The sequence below is a fragment of the Pelodiscus sinensis genome, chromosome 11, assembly GCF_049634645.1.
Source record: "Pelodiscus sinensis isolate JC-2024 chromosome 11, ASM4963464v1, whole genome shotgun sequence".
NCBI lineage: Eukaryota > Metazoa > Chordata > Testudines > Trionychidae > Pelodiscus > Pelodiscus sinensis.
Genome location: NC_134721.1, coordinates 25,528,292 through 25,542,509, shown reverse-complemented (window position 1 = coordinate 25,542,509; position 14,218 = coordinate 25,528,292). Strand labels below are relative to the sequence as shown.

Here is a 14,218-nt window from a genome sequence, read left to right as displayed (position 1 = left end):
TATCACTGACATAACCTGCTCTTTCTGCTAGAGTCTTTAGAAGGACAGTTCCTGAAGCCTAGAATAGGCTTCTAGTTATCAAGCAGTTAAAGAGGACCTGCTCATTTCCACTATATGAGTGTAATGCTACACAAGACTATTGCTGTCTTCTAAAGAGACTATAGTATAAGAGTGACAGACAAGGCCCTTCATTGAGAAGGGGCTCATTTTAGTTCTAAGAGTTACCATTAGAGGGTAGAGGACAGTTTAGCAGCAGAAGATAATCAGAAACAGGGAGAAAGAAAAACAAGTGGTTTTGTTCATTAAGTTTATTGGCATCATGTTTGTCTCTTTACAGAACCACTCAGCCTACGTACTAGAATGTAGACCTCTGGAAAACAGGTAGAAGTGTTCCATTTAAGCAAGCTACAACTGCAAGAGCAAGGACTAAGGAAAAGAGGACGACAGGGAAGGGGAATACCACATTTTCCATACCAAAAATTCCAGATTAGTGGTCGGTGGGGGGGGGGGGGGGGGAGAAGAAGGAGGAGGAAAGATTTCTAGTCCAAGTCACTTGTCAAGGAATGACAGCCACAACCCAGAAAAAAGGGAAAGGAGCTCCTTCTACAAAAGGTGGGAGTCACTGGAACACCTCACACAATCCTCTTGCATTCTTTGCAGGACATTAAGAAGTTAAGTGGGTAGGGAAGGTGAACAAACAAGATGAGTTTGACAGCTGTATTTAATTTTGAATCCAATAATCCAGTATGCATATCATCCTCTGAAAATTTAGATACAAAGGAAGCCAGACAGATTTTCCAGGAGATGAATTTTTGGCTCAAAGTCAATAAAAAGGCTTACATAATTTCTTCCTTCTACTGTACAGAATACTGCCTATATCTGGCCTTCATTGCTAGCACACTGCATTTCAGTGTCCTCCTCACTTTTAGTGAATCTGTGTTTCAGTACTTAAACATGTAATTCAAGAATTTTACACTAATTTATACATTTTAATTGGTTGCATATATTAACATGTACTATAAGATTTTTCCCTAAAGAAGCATTACATAATACATGGATACTGTAAAAAGATTTGATTAGTTAAAAGTAACAAGCATTAACAGATACATACAAAACTCAACCTAATTGGACTGAGTGCTGAGCTTGCAATGAACTACAGGTAATCAGCCTTTCCAGTTGCAGCCTTCACAAGGGAAACACAAGACAGTTAAAAGTGTATATCAATTGTACACAGATTACCTGTAAACTGTTTTTCCATTGGACACCTGAAATTAGCTTAAGTTCCAAACATACATAAGAATTTCCATTTTAACTAATAGAAAGGCCTGTTACCATGAAGTGGTGTGATGAGAAAGGATGTAGGGACATGGATGAGTTCTGTGTAGAGGAATGGTCTTACAGTCGCTCATGGTAGACGGGGAGGATTTTGGCAGCTGGAGATGGGAGTTTATTTTGTGTTTTTTTTAAACAGAAGAGGGGCTGTGTGTTTGAAGGCTTAAGTGTGATCGGTTTGTGAAGGACTGTGCTCAACCCCTCCATCTCCATCTCAGCAGCTGCAGGTCTCCGCAGTGGCCTTTGCTCGGTCATTCTTGTCTAATTTGATGGGTTCAGGGAATTCATTGTAAAGCTCCACCTCCGTTTCCTAAAAGGAGAGAAGTCACTAGTTATAGATTTTACTCCATGTTCAGATGCATCTGACTGAAGGCAAGGGCTTAGTGTGGAGCATTACATATGGTAGTTGCAGGGGGAGTTTCTGGAAAGACAACTGTTCTTGGGAGAAGTTGCCTGAAGAGGGAACATCATCTCTGATGTCTTCTACACTCAGGCTGTCTACAATATATAGTTTTCAGAAAGTTGTTTCTGAAAAAAAACTTGAGCATCCATACCTCCTCAAGTGCTTTTTTGCACCACCCCCCCAAAAAACACTACATGGGTGTTTGGCATAGGTCTTCCTCATTTTCAGAGAAAGAATGCCTTTTTGCAAAAGAGCTCTTCTGCAAAAAGGTATGGACAGGGAAGAGGTTGTGTGTGGAAAGAAAAAGCACAGGTGCCCTAGTGGTCATTCTGTGCCTAGCAATCACAGCTTACTTTCAAGAGCACGTCCATGCAGTCTGGACGCTCTTTTGCGAAAGCGCATCACTTTGATGCGCTTTTGCAGCTTGGACACGCTCTTGTGCAAGAAGTTTTGGCGGAAGATCTGATAAAAGCTTCTTGCAAAATAAACCTGCAGTCTAGACGTAGCCTGAGTGTGCCGAGTCAGCATTAGCCACCATCTTTGGAAGGGGCAGATACAGATGCACTGAAGTCAAATTCAGCACATCTTGAAAATGGCATAAATTAAATGCCCCATGAAGTGCTTGGCTTCTGCATGCAGAATTGTGACTGGACAGGCACTAGACATGTCACCACATCATACCTGTTTAAGTGCATTTCGTGCAATTGTCTGGAAAGCTTGTTCCACGTTAATGGCCTCCTTGGCACTGGTTTCGAAGTAAGGGATGTTGTTTTTGCTGTAGCACCAAGCCTGTGCTCGTTTTGTGGTAACCTGTACAGGGAACAGAAAAGAATCACCACCTTTCTGTGAAGAGGGCCCTCTGTGCTGTGTTGGTTGATAAGTAGGTTTAAGTTTTAAGAGTAAGAACACTCTTGAGACAAAAAGCTAGCATTCAGTTTGATCAGCCAAAGCTGCTGCCTTGGGTTGAAGGCCTATATGGTAGGCTTTAACCCAAACTACAGTAAACTTGTTACAGCTGTAGCAAGCATCAGAGTCTCTGCCTAGAATGCAGTTTAACTCCACTGCCCAGTACTTCAGTATCAGTTCACCAAGAACTATGAACCCGGTCTTCCCCCCTCCAGAAGTAGAGTATCAGGTGTATGTTCTCACTACATGGGCAACATGCATGAGAACTACTCTAGGAAACCTGTTTGATGCAGATGTTTTAGTACAGAGATTAACCCTTTGTTTGAGGGTAAATAGAAGGGGATGCTCACACCCTTTCAATCCTGAAAGGAGAGCAATCCTCCCCTTGAAGTAGGCTGCAAACACTGTCACAATGGACACCAGTCTCCCCCACCCAGATTACAAGACAGAGCAGCAAAGTTTCCTCCAAGCTAGAGGTGACCAGGAACTGCATGGAGCAAGGCAGTCTTAGATGGTTTACAGCAGCCAAGAGACTGACTAGCACCTGTGCTGCATGTCCTGAATCACTACCTCACATTAAGGATGTTAAGTATCAGGTAACTGACTAATCAAATAGTTGATACAAAAAAAATGCATCAACAATTAGATAATAGGGCTTTTGCTATACTCCAAAGGCAAAAGCACTAAAGCTCAGGACTCCCCCACTGATCCCAGGCTCTGTGCCGCTGCTTTGAAGTACCCCCTATTCTCCCACCTTGCTGCCTCTGATAGAGGTAGGGGGAGGAGAAGTGACTAATCAACTAGTCCTTCATATCCCTACCCCACATTTCCTCAGAAGGGGCATAATGTCCACCTCTGTAGAGGCCAGTTGGGTAGCTCCCTGTCACAAGGACCCAGGTTAAAGGTGTTAGCTGCAACTTTTTTTAGACTGCCCTGATTCTTTAGGCAGGATTGAGCAGCCTCTTAAAATTCCCTGATAAGCTTTGATTCAGTAGTTTTCTAGAGAGGTCAGTGCAACTTACTTGTCTGTTTTCTAGGTCAATCTTGTTTCCCAGCACAACAAAAGGGAAATTCTCAGGATCTCTTGGACTGGCCTGAATAAGAAACTCATCCCTCCAGCTGTCTAGGGTTTTAAATGTATTTGGAGCAGTCACATCAAAAACCAGCACACAGCAATCTGCTCCTCTGTAGAAGGCCACACCAAGAGATTGAAACCGTTCCTGTCCTGCTGTATCCCATATCTGCAGAGAAAGCAGAGAGACAGGTTAGCTCAGAAGTTGTTGCCTAGCCCAGACAGGTTTTGAGACATTATATGTCACTGTTCAAAAATGGTAGTACCCAGAACATTTAATCATTCAAAGCTCCTTGGAATTATGCAGTCCTCAGTTTCTCTCAACACTGCCATGAACTGGTTATCAGGGATACTCCCTCCCATCTCTCTCCTCCCCGCCCCTCAGACACTAAGAACTTACTATAAGCTTCTGTGCCAAGAGGGACTTTTCTAAAGGCCTCTGGTTCCTTGTAGGAGGAGAGACTACAGTTTGAGTTGTACCAAATTTCAGAATCCTGTCTCAATTTACAACATATTAAGAAAAATGTTGAGTGATTTTTGGGATCTAATAGAGATTATACATATGCTGGTTTTCAAAAGCATTCTACACCACACTGTTCTAAGGTACAGGAGTTGGCAGCCACACTAAGGCTAGATCTGACCATTATTGAGTCATTCATAAAGTGTCCCCTAGAGCTTTTCAGGAAGACTTGGTAGTAGATGGAGACTAGCAGCTCTTTAAAAATGGTCGTGTATCTCTTTTGTAAGAGTCACCATGTAGAGCAAGCATCAGATAGACTATCAGCAAAAGCAAACAGAGAACTCTAGAAGTGAGCTGTTGCCCTACAGTCTAATTGCTCAGGAATTCTGTGCACCAATATTCCACCATGCAATTCCTTCCCCTTACTAGAAATAGATTGAGCCTGACTAGAAATCTGAGTATCAGAACTTCTAGCTCTTCTGGAAACAGGAGAGTATTCTGAGCTGAGCTGAATTTCCAGCTTGCAGTTTTGTAGCAGGCTCTGTTAAGATGAATTCTGGGAAGTCTGCTCCCTGTCTTGTCTCAATCTCTTTTGTAGGTTTTGCTCTACTCCATAAACAGCAAAGGAGGGGCCGTGCCCGTGGGGAGGGAGAAGAGACGTCAAGCATGATGGCAGTTCTGTGCTTTAACCCATTTGATGTTTAGGTGGACAGGCTGGCCACAGCCAAGCATTCATACCAGAGGGCTACACCCTGGAGTGTCTCAGTGGAACATAAGAGTTTCAATGGATACTTCCCTACTAGAGCTCTTTAGAATTTGAGCAGACTGGATAACAAGAGCATCAGAAAAGAAAATGGAGGGATATAGGTCTTAATACTTCAGAGGGCAAGCCAAGCCCTAGTTGACTATGCTTGGAAAGGGTTTCCCTCAGCAGCTTATTTTGTAGCCTCAAGGATGGAAGGGTTACTGCCTCATCCTACTGATGATCCAGGTTAGTTGCCAGGACCAGAGATTTCACTAGTGACCTAGGAGTTCTGTTCCTGTACCCAGTGATCAGGAATACTGACAGACAGTAAGAGTTAAGCCAACTGTATTCTATTCACCCACTTCCCTGTGGATTTTTTTGAACCATACTGACTCCTGAAGTTCCCTGGGGAGGGGGCACAAGTCAGTGGTCCCCACAAATGTGGGGCAGGACCCACGGGGGGGGTACAGGAGGCAGAGCAGAGCCAAGGCCAGGTTCTTCAGGGAATGGGAAGAGTCTGCTTTGCCTACAGCCAGGCTCCTTCCTCAGCCCCTGCTCTGCCTCTAGATGAAGACAGATCCATAGGGAAGCAGGGGTGTCATAACCCTGAGGGTTGGGCAGCAGCCTGGGGACTAAGGGGTTAACTATCTGCTCAGCCAAAAGAAATGCAGATCAGGATTTCAAACAGACAAAGGAATTTGAGGTCATCCCCCCCTTGTCTCTGGGGGCTGTTGACTCTCCAAATACTGCAGGGAACAGACATGTCCCTCTCCAAGAAAACTCACCATCTGTAAGTAGGGCAAAGTCTAGATAAATCCATTAGGTTTTGTTTTATGGTTTGGGAATGGGAATCTGAGGTCTGTGCCTTTAGAAGTGGGTTTTCCACTCCTTTGTAACTAAGTTTAGCCCATGGAAGTCCCCCCCCATGAGCAGGGCTTGACAAGTAATGTAATCTACTTGCCCGGGGAGAGTAGATTATGACCCGGAAGAGCTGGCACAGAATGATCTGTGCTGGTGCAGAATGGCACGAAACTGCGTGGCTGGCAAGCGGGGCTCGCTGCCGCTTGGCGAGCCATGCCCATGAGTATATTAATTGGTGACTTTTCCATCTAGTCATTATGCCTGTAACAGGAGTATGGTGGAGAGATTTTTTTCCAGGACATGGAACTGAACCAATACAAGGTTAATAAAAAAATTTGTGGGATCTGCATGCCTCTTACTAGGGGATAGCAGCCCCAGACTGCAATTTATATTTAAGCTCTTTGGTGAAAAGAGCTTGGGGTGCCCTGTGGTTGGTTTCAAGTGTCCATCCCTGTTTGTGGGTTTAAAACCACTTGGTGGCAGTGGATTTTTATCTCCAAAAATCTAGGTTTAGGATTTTGGGGGAAGCTTTACACCAGAGCCTGGAGAGAAGGTTTGAGGTACTTTTGCAAGCCCCCACTTCTGCATTCATCGTGCCATAGTGGGGAATCAGCCTTGACCAGGGGAGGGAAAGACTACTTCCAATCTGACTGTCCCCAATCCTGTGGGACCCTCCAAGCCAACTGAGGTACTGGAGGAGGTGCAGAGCGATTCTGTTAATGGTACACAGGAGAGTGAATGGAAGAGCTTGTGCACCATTGGTTCTAGGTTAAGAAAGAAACGAACGAACAATTCCTAAACAAAACATGCCATGACCAACCACTGATCATGGCAGTGTTCTAGCTTAGCAACTAAGCACTAATATTAGGCCGACAGGATGGAAAACCATTTTGTCTGGAACTGTTGAACAAGTCTCCCTAACTTACTTTAGGGCCTTACTAGCTGATGGTTAGACTTTGGTACATGACTACTCTGCAGTCTAAACAAAGCAGCAATTCCTCCATGCCTGGCTCCATCACGCACTCTGCCTTCTTCCTCCTCCTCCCACAAAAGGAGGATTCATTCAGTAGGACACTCCTCATTTGAATAAAGTGGTAATAGTAGCCTGCACTAGAGTTCTTAGATCACCAAGGATATTGTCTTCCTTAAGCTAGGCAGAGTGCGTTGGGGGGGGGGGGGGGGGGGGGGAGGAAGAAGAATAAATAAGTCCTATTTTGACTGGCTACAGCAGGGGTGGCCAACCTGTGGCTTGAGCCACATGTGGCTCTGATCACAGAAATGCGGCTCAGGGTTATGGGTCATTCAGAGCCGCATACCTGCTTTGTGCGCATGCCTCAGCTCCGAGGAAGAAATGTGCGGCTGTGCCAGTTGCAACTCGAGTGAGATCCAGGCATTGGGTTAGAATGGGAGGGACCTGGGGGTGCCTGGCTGGGGGGGCTTTTATGGATAGTAGTGCACTTTAGCTCTGTGTGTCTAACTGGTTGGCCACCCCTGGGCTACCGTCTGCCTTCAGAACTCTCCAGAGCCATGGCCACAGCTTGAGGCTCTACTTTTGCCTTTTTTTTTTAAATAAAAAAAAAAAAAAACACACTTCACCCTAAATGAGACTCTGGTGGTTAAAAGTGGATGGCCAAGAGGTGGCAAATGCCTCATTTAGCTAAGGAGCCAGTAGAGATTTGTATGATTATTATGGCTATGGGTCACCTGCAGTTAATTCAGTCCTGAGCCCACATACAGGACATCGCATTGCTATGAAGAGGAGCACAGAGGGGTTACCTTAGCTGCTTACATTTAGCATGAGTGTGTGTACTTCTGCAGTCCTAAGCACTTGATCTGAGTGAAAGCCTCTCAAGGCAGAAAAATATTTTAAAAGGCAGCTCAGTTGCTACCCTTACCTGCATTGTGACTAGTCTGTCATCCACCATCACCTCCTTTGTCAGGAAGTCTGCTCCTATTGTAGCTTTATACTGGTTACTGAATTTCTTGTTCACATACTGGTTCATGAGTGATGTCTTCCCCACCCTGTAAGGAAAAAAGGGTAATCAAGCAGTACTGTCTGCAGACAGCATTGAGACCCTGGCAGATTCAGTCCAAGTGTTTCCCCTCCAATATGATTAAGGCACCAAGGCCTTCACTCTAAAGTGTTGTCCAGCTCACTGATCAGGCATTTGGTTATTTTAGAAGACACTTGTATTATTCAGGATGGGAGAAGTGACTATGAAGCTCCTGGACCAGAGGGGTACTCAGGTTGCAAGATAGTCTGGGAGCTATGTAAGCTCAGCTAGACCCTTGGATTCTGAGTAGGAAAGGAGGGTAATACTTTTGGAAGTGTTGCTTTGAGAAGTTTGCATATTTCCTCCCCAGTGAGGAAGACTAATAGGGACAAAAATGCATTAGGGTGAGTAGCAGCTAGTGCTTAGAAAAGCAGCAGGGCTTCATTGGCTCCCATCCCCAGAGAACTTCTTGATTTAGACCAGGGCTCCTTGCTGGAACACCTTACCCTCCCCCCATCTCTGCACAAGGGCATCTTAGGAGGGAAATACAGGGTTGTGGCCAGTCAGGTGTCCAGGCCAGACCAGCAGCAGAGAGAGCTACAGGAAGTCTAGCAGACTGCAGCTAGGGCAAGGCAGCTTTCCCTCATCCCAGAGGACTGGGAGGGTTCTCTATCAGCAGCGTTGGCCCAGGCAGTCCCAAGCCACTCCCCAAATAAGGCTTGTTGCATGTTTTGGCCCCCCTCTCCTCCCAGGAGCTTGTACCAGTTTGAAGATTCTAGTCCTCAGAGGGAAGCACACTGGGTGCTGAGATGGCACCCAAGGGACTCCAAACACAATTTAGATCTTCAGACAAGGGGCTGGCTTGCCACAGAAGTTAGCTGTACTGCTCTAACACCTAAAGTTTTTGCAGGCTATGAAGGGACTTGTGCCTCAACTAGTGAAGATAGCTAATGGAATCCAACATCTATGAATGAGGCAGTTTCAGTGGTATTTCTAGAGTAGCCAGACAACTCTTTCATGTCCAGTGGAGACATAAGACCTTATACTTCGTATAAGGAAGTGGAGATTCTCCAAGAGATACCAGTTTAGATGTCATATGCACGGCCTCAAGGCTGCCCTCTGATCAGCAGCTTGTTGGATGCTGTAGTATAACTAATTTGTTTCTCTGATGAGTTGGGATCAAGTTACTGTTTGTGCAGTATATCCAGGAACAAAAAGCAAGTGTTTGCTTCATTAACAGCAATCTAAAAAGTTTCACAGCCTTGCTCAAGATATCACTTGAATGTAGCTACCAAATCACAACTCTTAAGCCAAACTGAGTACCTAGCATGGAATATTTAATAGTTATTTTTAAAAGATAAATGCTTTAGGTGACTTCCTGGGAATCAGACTTCAGAATGCAGATTTAGAAGATCTGCATTTTTGCCCTGGAGTTTACCAAGTTTAGTTACAATATTGCCAAAGCTTCTGCAGTAAGGACTGGAAGTATTGGTAGATACTGAATTGCAGGGGGGGGGGCACCTCTTGTCTGCCGTGCCATAATCGAGAGAACTCCTCATCTCTCGTCAAGCTTCAGTGCGGCATGAGACTTGAGCCTCTGGGGGGGGGGGGGGGGGGGGGGGGGGGGGGAGGAGGGAAACAAACAGGGACCTCAGAACAAGGGGCAGTCAAGTGTTTGTAAAGTCAAAGGCAGCATAGTAGTCAGCTGCTTTCTACAACCTAAACATCAGAAGTATTGGAGTAAGATGGACACTACCACTGAGAGTCTCACATAAGCATTTGCGAGCCACATTATAGGACTTCAATTGGACACAAATTGTTTACATGAAGTTAATAAAAGGCTCCTCCACTTACCCAGAGTCTCCAAGGATGATGACTTTCAGCAACACTTTCTTCCTAGAAGTCATCTTTCAAACTGAAAAGAAAGATTAGTTTCTCACATTGATGAAGTGATTGCATACACCTATAATGAAGTCAGTTACCATTCCAGGTTAACAGCTCAGAAGTCCTGCAGCTGTTTAAATTAGAAGTGTTAAGGCCTAGTCCACTAGTCACTTCTCTCCTTTCCCCTCCCCTGCCACCTCTATCAGGGGGGGTGTGCATGTGGAGGGGAAGACTTCAAAGGGGCAGCACTACACAGAGTCAATCCCCAGCTGATCCTGGGCTTCATGGGGAACTGCCCCTTTGAAATGCTGCCCTATTGAACAGGGGATGCAAAAATGCATTGACTATTCGATTAGTGAGTTACTTGATACTTAACATCCTTAGTTTAAGTATTAGAGCAGGGTGGGTTTAAACACAAAAAATCTGGCCTGCCAAGCATGTCTCAGGCCCACCCAGCTGATTAACAGAGCATGAATAGAGACAGCAGCCTGTGTTCAGCTGCTTCCTCCTCCCCTTTCCCCTGCCTTGCTCAGTCCTGCAGCCCAGCTACTTCCAGAACACTCCTGCTAGCTGTGCAGAGTGGGGAGAGAAGGACTGCATGCTGAAGTCAGAATGTCCAACCTCTGTACACCATCTCTCCAGATCAAGGGTTCAAGAGCAGGGAGGCAATGGAGCTGCTACTTACCAACCATGCTTCAGATTGTAACTCAGAGGGAACAGCCTGTCTTGAGACAGTGCCCCCCCCCTGTTTAAGATTTCAGTATTCACACTCTTCCCCCCCCCCCCCCAATATACCCCATCTCTGCAGTTCAGGATAGCTTTCCCCATCTTAGAGACCGTGTGTGGCTTCTCAAATCTAGTAGCCAGCACACACAGGCAACCTCCCATGTTTGTGAGAACAGTCTGTGGCACATTCACACTAATTCTCCAGCCTTGCCCTTTCTGGGGAGGGGCCTGGAGCCATTCTGTGACCATGTACTGAGACTCATGAAATGCCCTTCCTCCCCCCTGAAAATTCGTGAAAATTGCCCATCCCTGCATTAGAGGGAATCCATCCTGTGTGCTTGAAAGTTTTAATGCAATCAGACTTCTGCATTGAAGTTTTAGAGTACAATTAGTACTTGGCTGACCAAGTTATGCATTGGTTTAATACTTTGCTTGCCCTGTATACCAAGTTTGACATACAGGGGCAAGCAGATTGTAGACTGAGCAACAGCTTGCTACATTTTATAAGGCTGTTCTAGACACTAGCACAAAATGACTCCCCTGACTTCAGAGGCATTTAGCTAAGCTTGTTTACTTTGTCCATCTAGGCAGTGACAGATCATACCCCAGAGCAAGTTCTGCAATAGTTGCCTTTTGGAGCCACAGTAAAGTTGCAGCATTCCCATAAACTGGAAGTTAGAGCATCCATATCTAGCAATGGCTGTGAGCGAGCAGACAGGAAGGGATAGTGCAGAGCTTAGCTAATGAAGCCCTCCTCTAACTGGTGTCATTGGGCTACTTGTCTCTGCCATGTCTCATTGTGAAAGCAAACAGTAAGCAGGATTTAGAGAAGTGTTACATGGTCTAGAGTAAGGGAGAGGATGACATCGAACAGAAAGAGAACCAGGATAGAGAGCTTTACCAATACCATTTCCTGGAAGGGTGTGTCACATGTTTTCGACTGGAATAGAAATCACTATGGTACATGCCAGGGCACTAAGCAATGGAAATCAATAGGTGCAGCAGACTAGAAAAAGTGGCTGACTGCTTTGCAAAAAAAACTGTTAAATGTCTAACTACAGTTATTTGGGCACTTTAAGGGACTGAGCCTTCCAGCATAGCCTAAACAGGGATACTATTTTAGTAGCAAATTCTACAGTGTTCCCATTTAAACACTATCTACAGCAGCCTGAAGTGTGCGCTGAATACAGCTCTGCATAGACAAGCTTTATATCTGCATCTACATCCAGGAATGTGGATATAAAGCATAGAATCTGTGGATTTTCAGGACTGAGTATTACAGATCAGCAACAACCAAATTTTGCAGCTTTGCAAGAGGGATCTGTCAGAGGCGGCACATCTTAATTTGTTTACATGCAGAAAACTTATCACTGAGCACACTGTGAAGGGATATAGTCCTGCTATATTCTGACCTGGGCATTAAGCCAGTGTCCATTCTTTAAAGACTGCACTCATTGCTGCATGTGCCTGAGCAGCTGGGCCATTTATTTGTAAACATGAATAGACAGCTTTTAACAGCCTATTGCTAAGCCATAGGGAACCCATCCAAGTTCACATGTGGTCAGTGACCTGTGCACTGAAGCCTTTTGGGCCAAGTTTGGTGTTGATCAGTGCATTACTGACACCACTAAAGCAGCTCAGGGGAGCAGGAAAGGAAGAGTAGTGACAATTGCACTGATCAAAATTCCTGTGCTTCATTTATTGTTCAGAGCAGGTAGAGCTGTTATTTATTGGGTTACAGATCTGCTTTGTAATTTCTACAGTGACTGGAGGAGCTGCTTTGGTATACAAACAGGAGATTGTACAGCTTGAGCTTGACATCCACTCCCAACTGTGCCTGCTTCTCCTTAGTCTCTCCCCCCCTTGCTTAGACCACAATTCATGTTTGTTCTAGAGTAGGGATGTTAAATATTGGTTAATTGAATAGTCAATTAACCTCATAAATTCTTATTGGTTTCTTTACTATTCTATAGCCCACTTCCTGGAACCCAGAGGTGCTGCAAGATTGGCCAGTACTGGTCCCAGCTGCCCCTGTCTAGACCCTCCCTCCTTCCTCCCCCCCCATGAGTACCCTGTCCTCTGCCCCCACCAGCACTGTCCCCAGCACCCAGCAGCATGCTGTCCCTGGCCCCAGCAGCCTGCCACCCACCCCAGGACCTGGTCCCCACCACTCCTGCCACTCACCCTACCATCCACTGCAGGACCCTGTCCCCAGACCCTGCTAGACCATGTCCCTGACCTCAGCATCCTGCCCCGTGCCAGCATCCTGCCACCCAGCAGCACCCTCTCCCCAGCCCAACTAGCACCCTGCCCCCCCACCAGCACAGTTGGGACCACATTAGTGAGGCTTGGGGGATTTGGAGGTTTTTTTGTATCTCACTTGTGTGGCCCCATGACCCTTGGCTCAAAACAGGTTCCCCGCCCCTCTCAAAGACAGTGTCGACTCAAAAGGTTTTTAGCATTTAAAAATGAAGCCTGGCCAACATGCTCCCAATTGGGGCCAAATCCCCATCTCACTGCAGCATCATAACACTCCTGCACCACCTGACCCCAAGTCTGAGCCGATCATACATTGGAACCCTGTCCTGAGCCTCTTACATCCCTAAACTCCTGCATCCCCACATCCTCAGTCTTCTGCCACAACATTCCTGCATCATCCACACATCATAAGTGTCCTGAGCCCATCATACTCACAGCCTCCTTGCCCCTCTCCTATTCAACCTGAACTCCCACACCCTCACATCCACAAGCCTGTGACTTGTTCAGCACCCCAACCATCCACCTGAGCCCAACACTCCGCAGCCTAGAGCCACCTCTGAGCCAACATCCCCTTCTCCTGCATCCAAATTCCCTCCCAGAGCTTGCACTTAACTCCTTTCCACACCCAAATCCCTCATTCCCACCCCAGAGCCTGCACCTCCTGTCTCAACCCAGTGAGAGTGTATAAGGGGTGGTTATAGCAAGTGATGGAGAGGAGGGGGGCCCTCAAAGGGGGAGGAATGATTTTCATCCATTGGTGGGTTCCCTTTTTTGCTTTACAAACCTAGGGGGTTCCTTGACATTCTGAAAAGTTGAAAAGGGTTCCATGGCCAAATAACTGGGAAATGGTGTAGACTAAGCCCAAGACAGACAGCAACATTCATTTCTGCTCAAATCTACCTAGTGGTAGTCTAAACAAAAAGTCTTGAATGCTGGAAAAGCCTCAGGAAGTTCCCCCTCCTCCCAGACTACTAAAAGCCATACTGATTTCTGTAGTGTTTTCTAGTGCTCCCTCAAACCAGAACGCCACTGTTCCTTGCCTGGCTAGCCAATTCACGTGAAGTTGTATCATTGGCATCTCTTGAAAAAAAAAATCAGAACTCATAGGATGAGTTTGACTGCTATGGAACTATCCAACAGCTGTTTTAACTTTGTTTAAAGACACCCCATAAGTGAAAGTTATTTTGAGAGGCCAAGTTATTTGATCATCAATTGGATGGACACATGCAGAAAGACAGGCCAGTCCCTCAAAACCATCAATAATCCTTATAGTAGTCTAAGGTGTAATGTACACTGTGATGATTCTGCCTTGTACTACTGGGAAGAGGCTATATCTCCCCAGACCAGGGATTCTCAACCAAGGGTATGGGTATGCAGAGGTCTTCCAGAGTAATACATTAACTCATCTAGGCATTTGCCTGGTTTTACTACATGCTACATAATGAGCACTAGAAGTCAGTACAAGTAGAAATTCATACAGACTTCTTTATACAGCTCTAGATTAGGACTGAAAAGCACAATGTTTAATTCAATTGGTTGTGTCTAATTCTAGAAGTGAATTATTGAAGTGAGATGA

The 14,218-nt window shown here is 45.7% G+C and overlaps 1 protein-coding gene across 1 annotated transcript in view; it reads right to left on the bottom strand.

Annotated features, from left to right (window-relative positions):
• Positions 1-703: 703 nt before the first annotated feature.
• RAB7A (RAB7A, member RAS oncogene family) overlaps positions 704-14,218 on the bottom strand; it is a 28,408-nt gene continuing 14,893 nt past the window's right edge. Inside the window, exons 2-6 of the mRNA XM_006130878.3 lie at positions 9,628-9,688; positions 7,675-7,801; positions 3,664-3,882; positions 2,417-2,545; positions 704-1,642 (exon numbers count right to left, since the gene is read on the bottom strand). Coding sequence (XP_006130940.1) covers positions 1,547-1,642; positions 2,417-2,545; positions 3,664-3,882; positions 7,675-7,801; positions 9,628-9,680 — 624 coding nt within the window. The 5' untranslated portion in view covers positions 9,681-9,688 and the 3' untranslated portion in view covers positions 704-1,546. The remainder of the gene's footprint in view (positions 1,643-2,416; positions 2,546-3,663; positions 3,883-7,674; positions 7,802-9,627; positions 9,689-14,218) is intronic.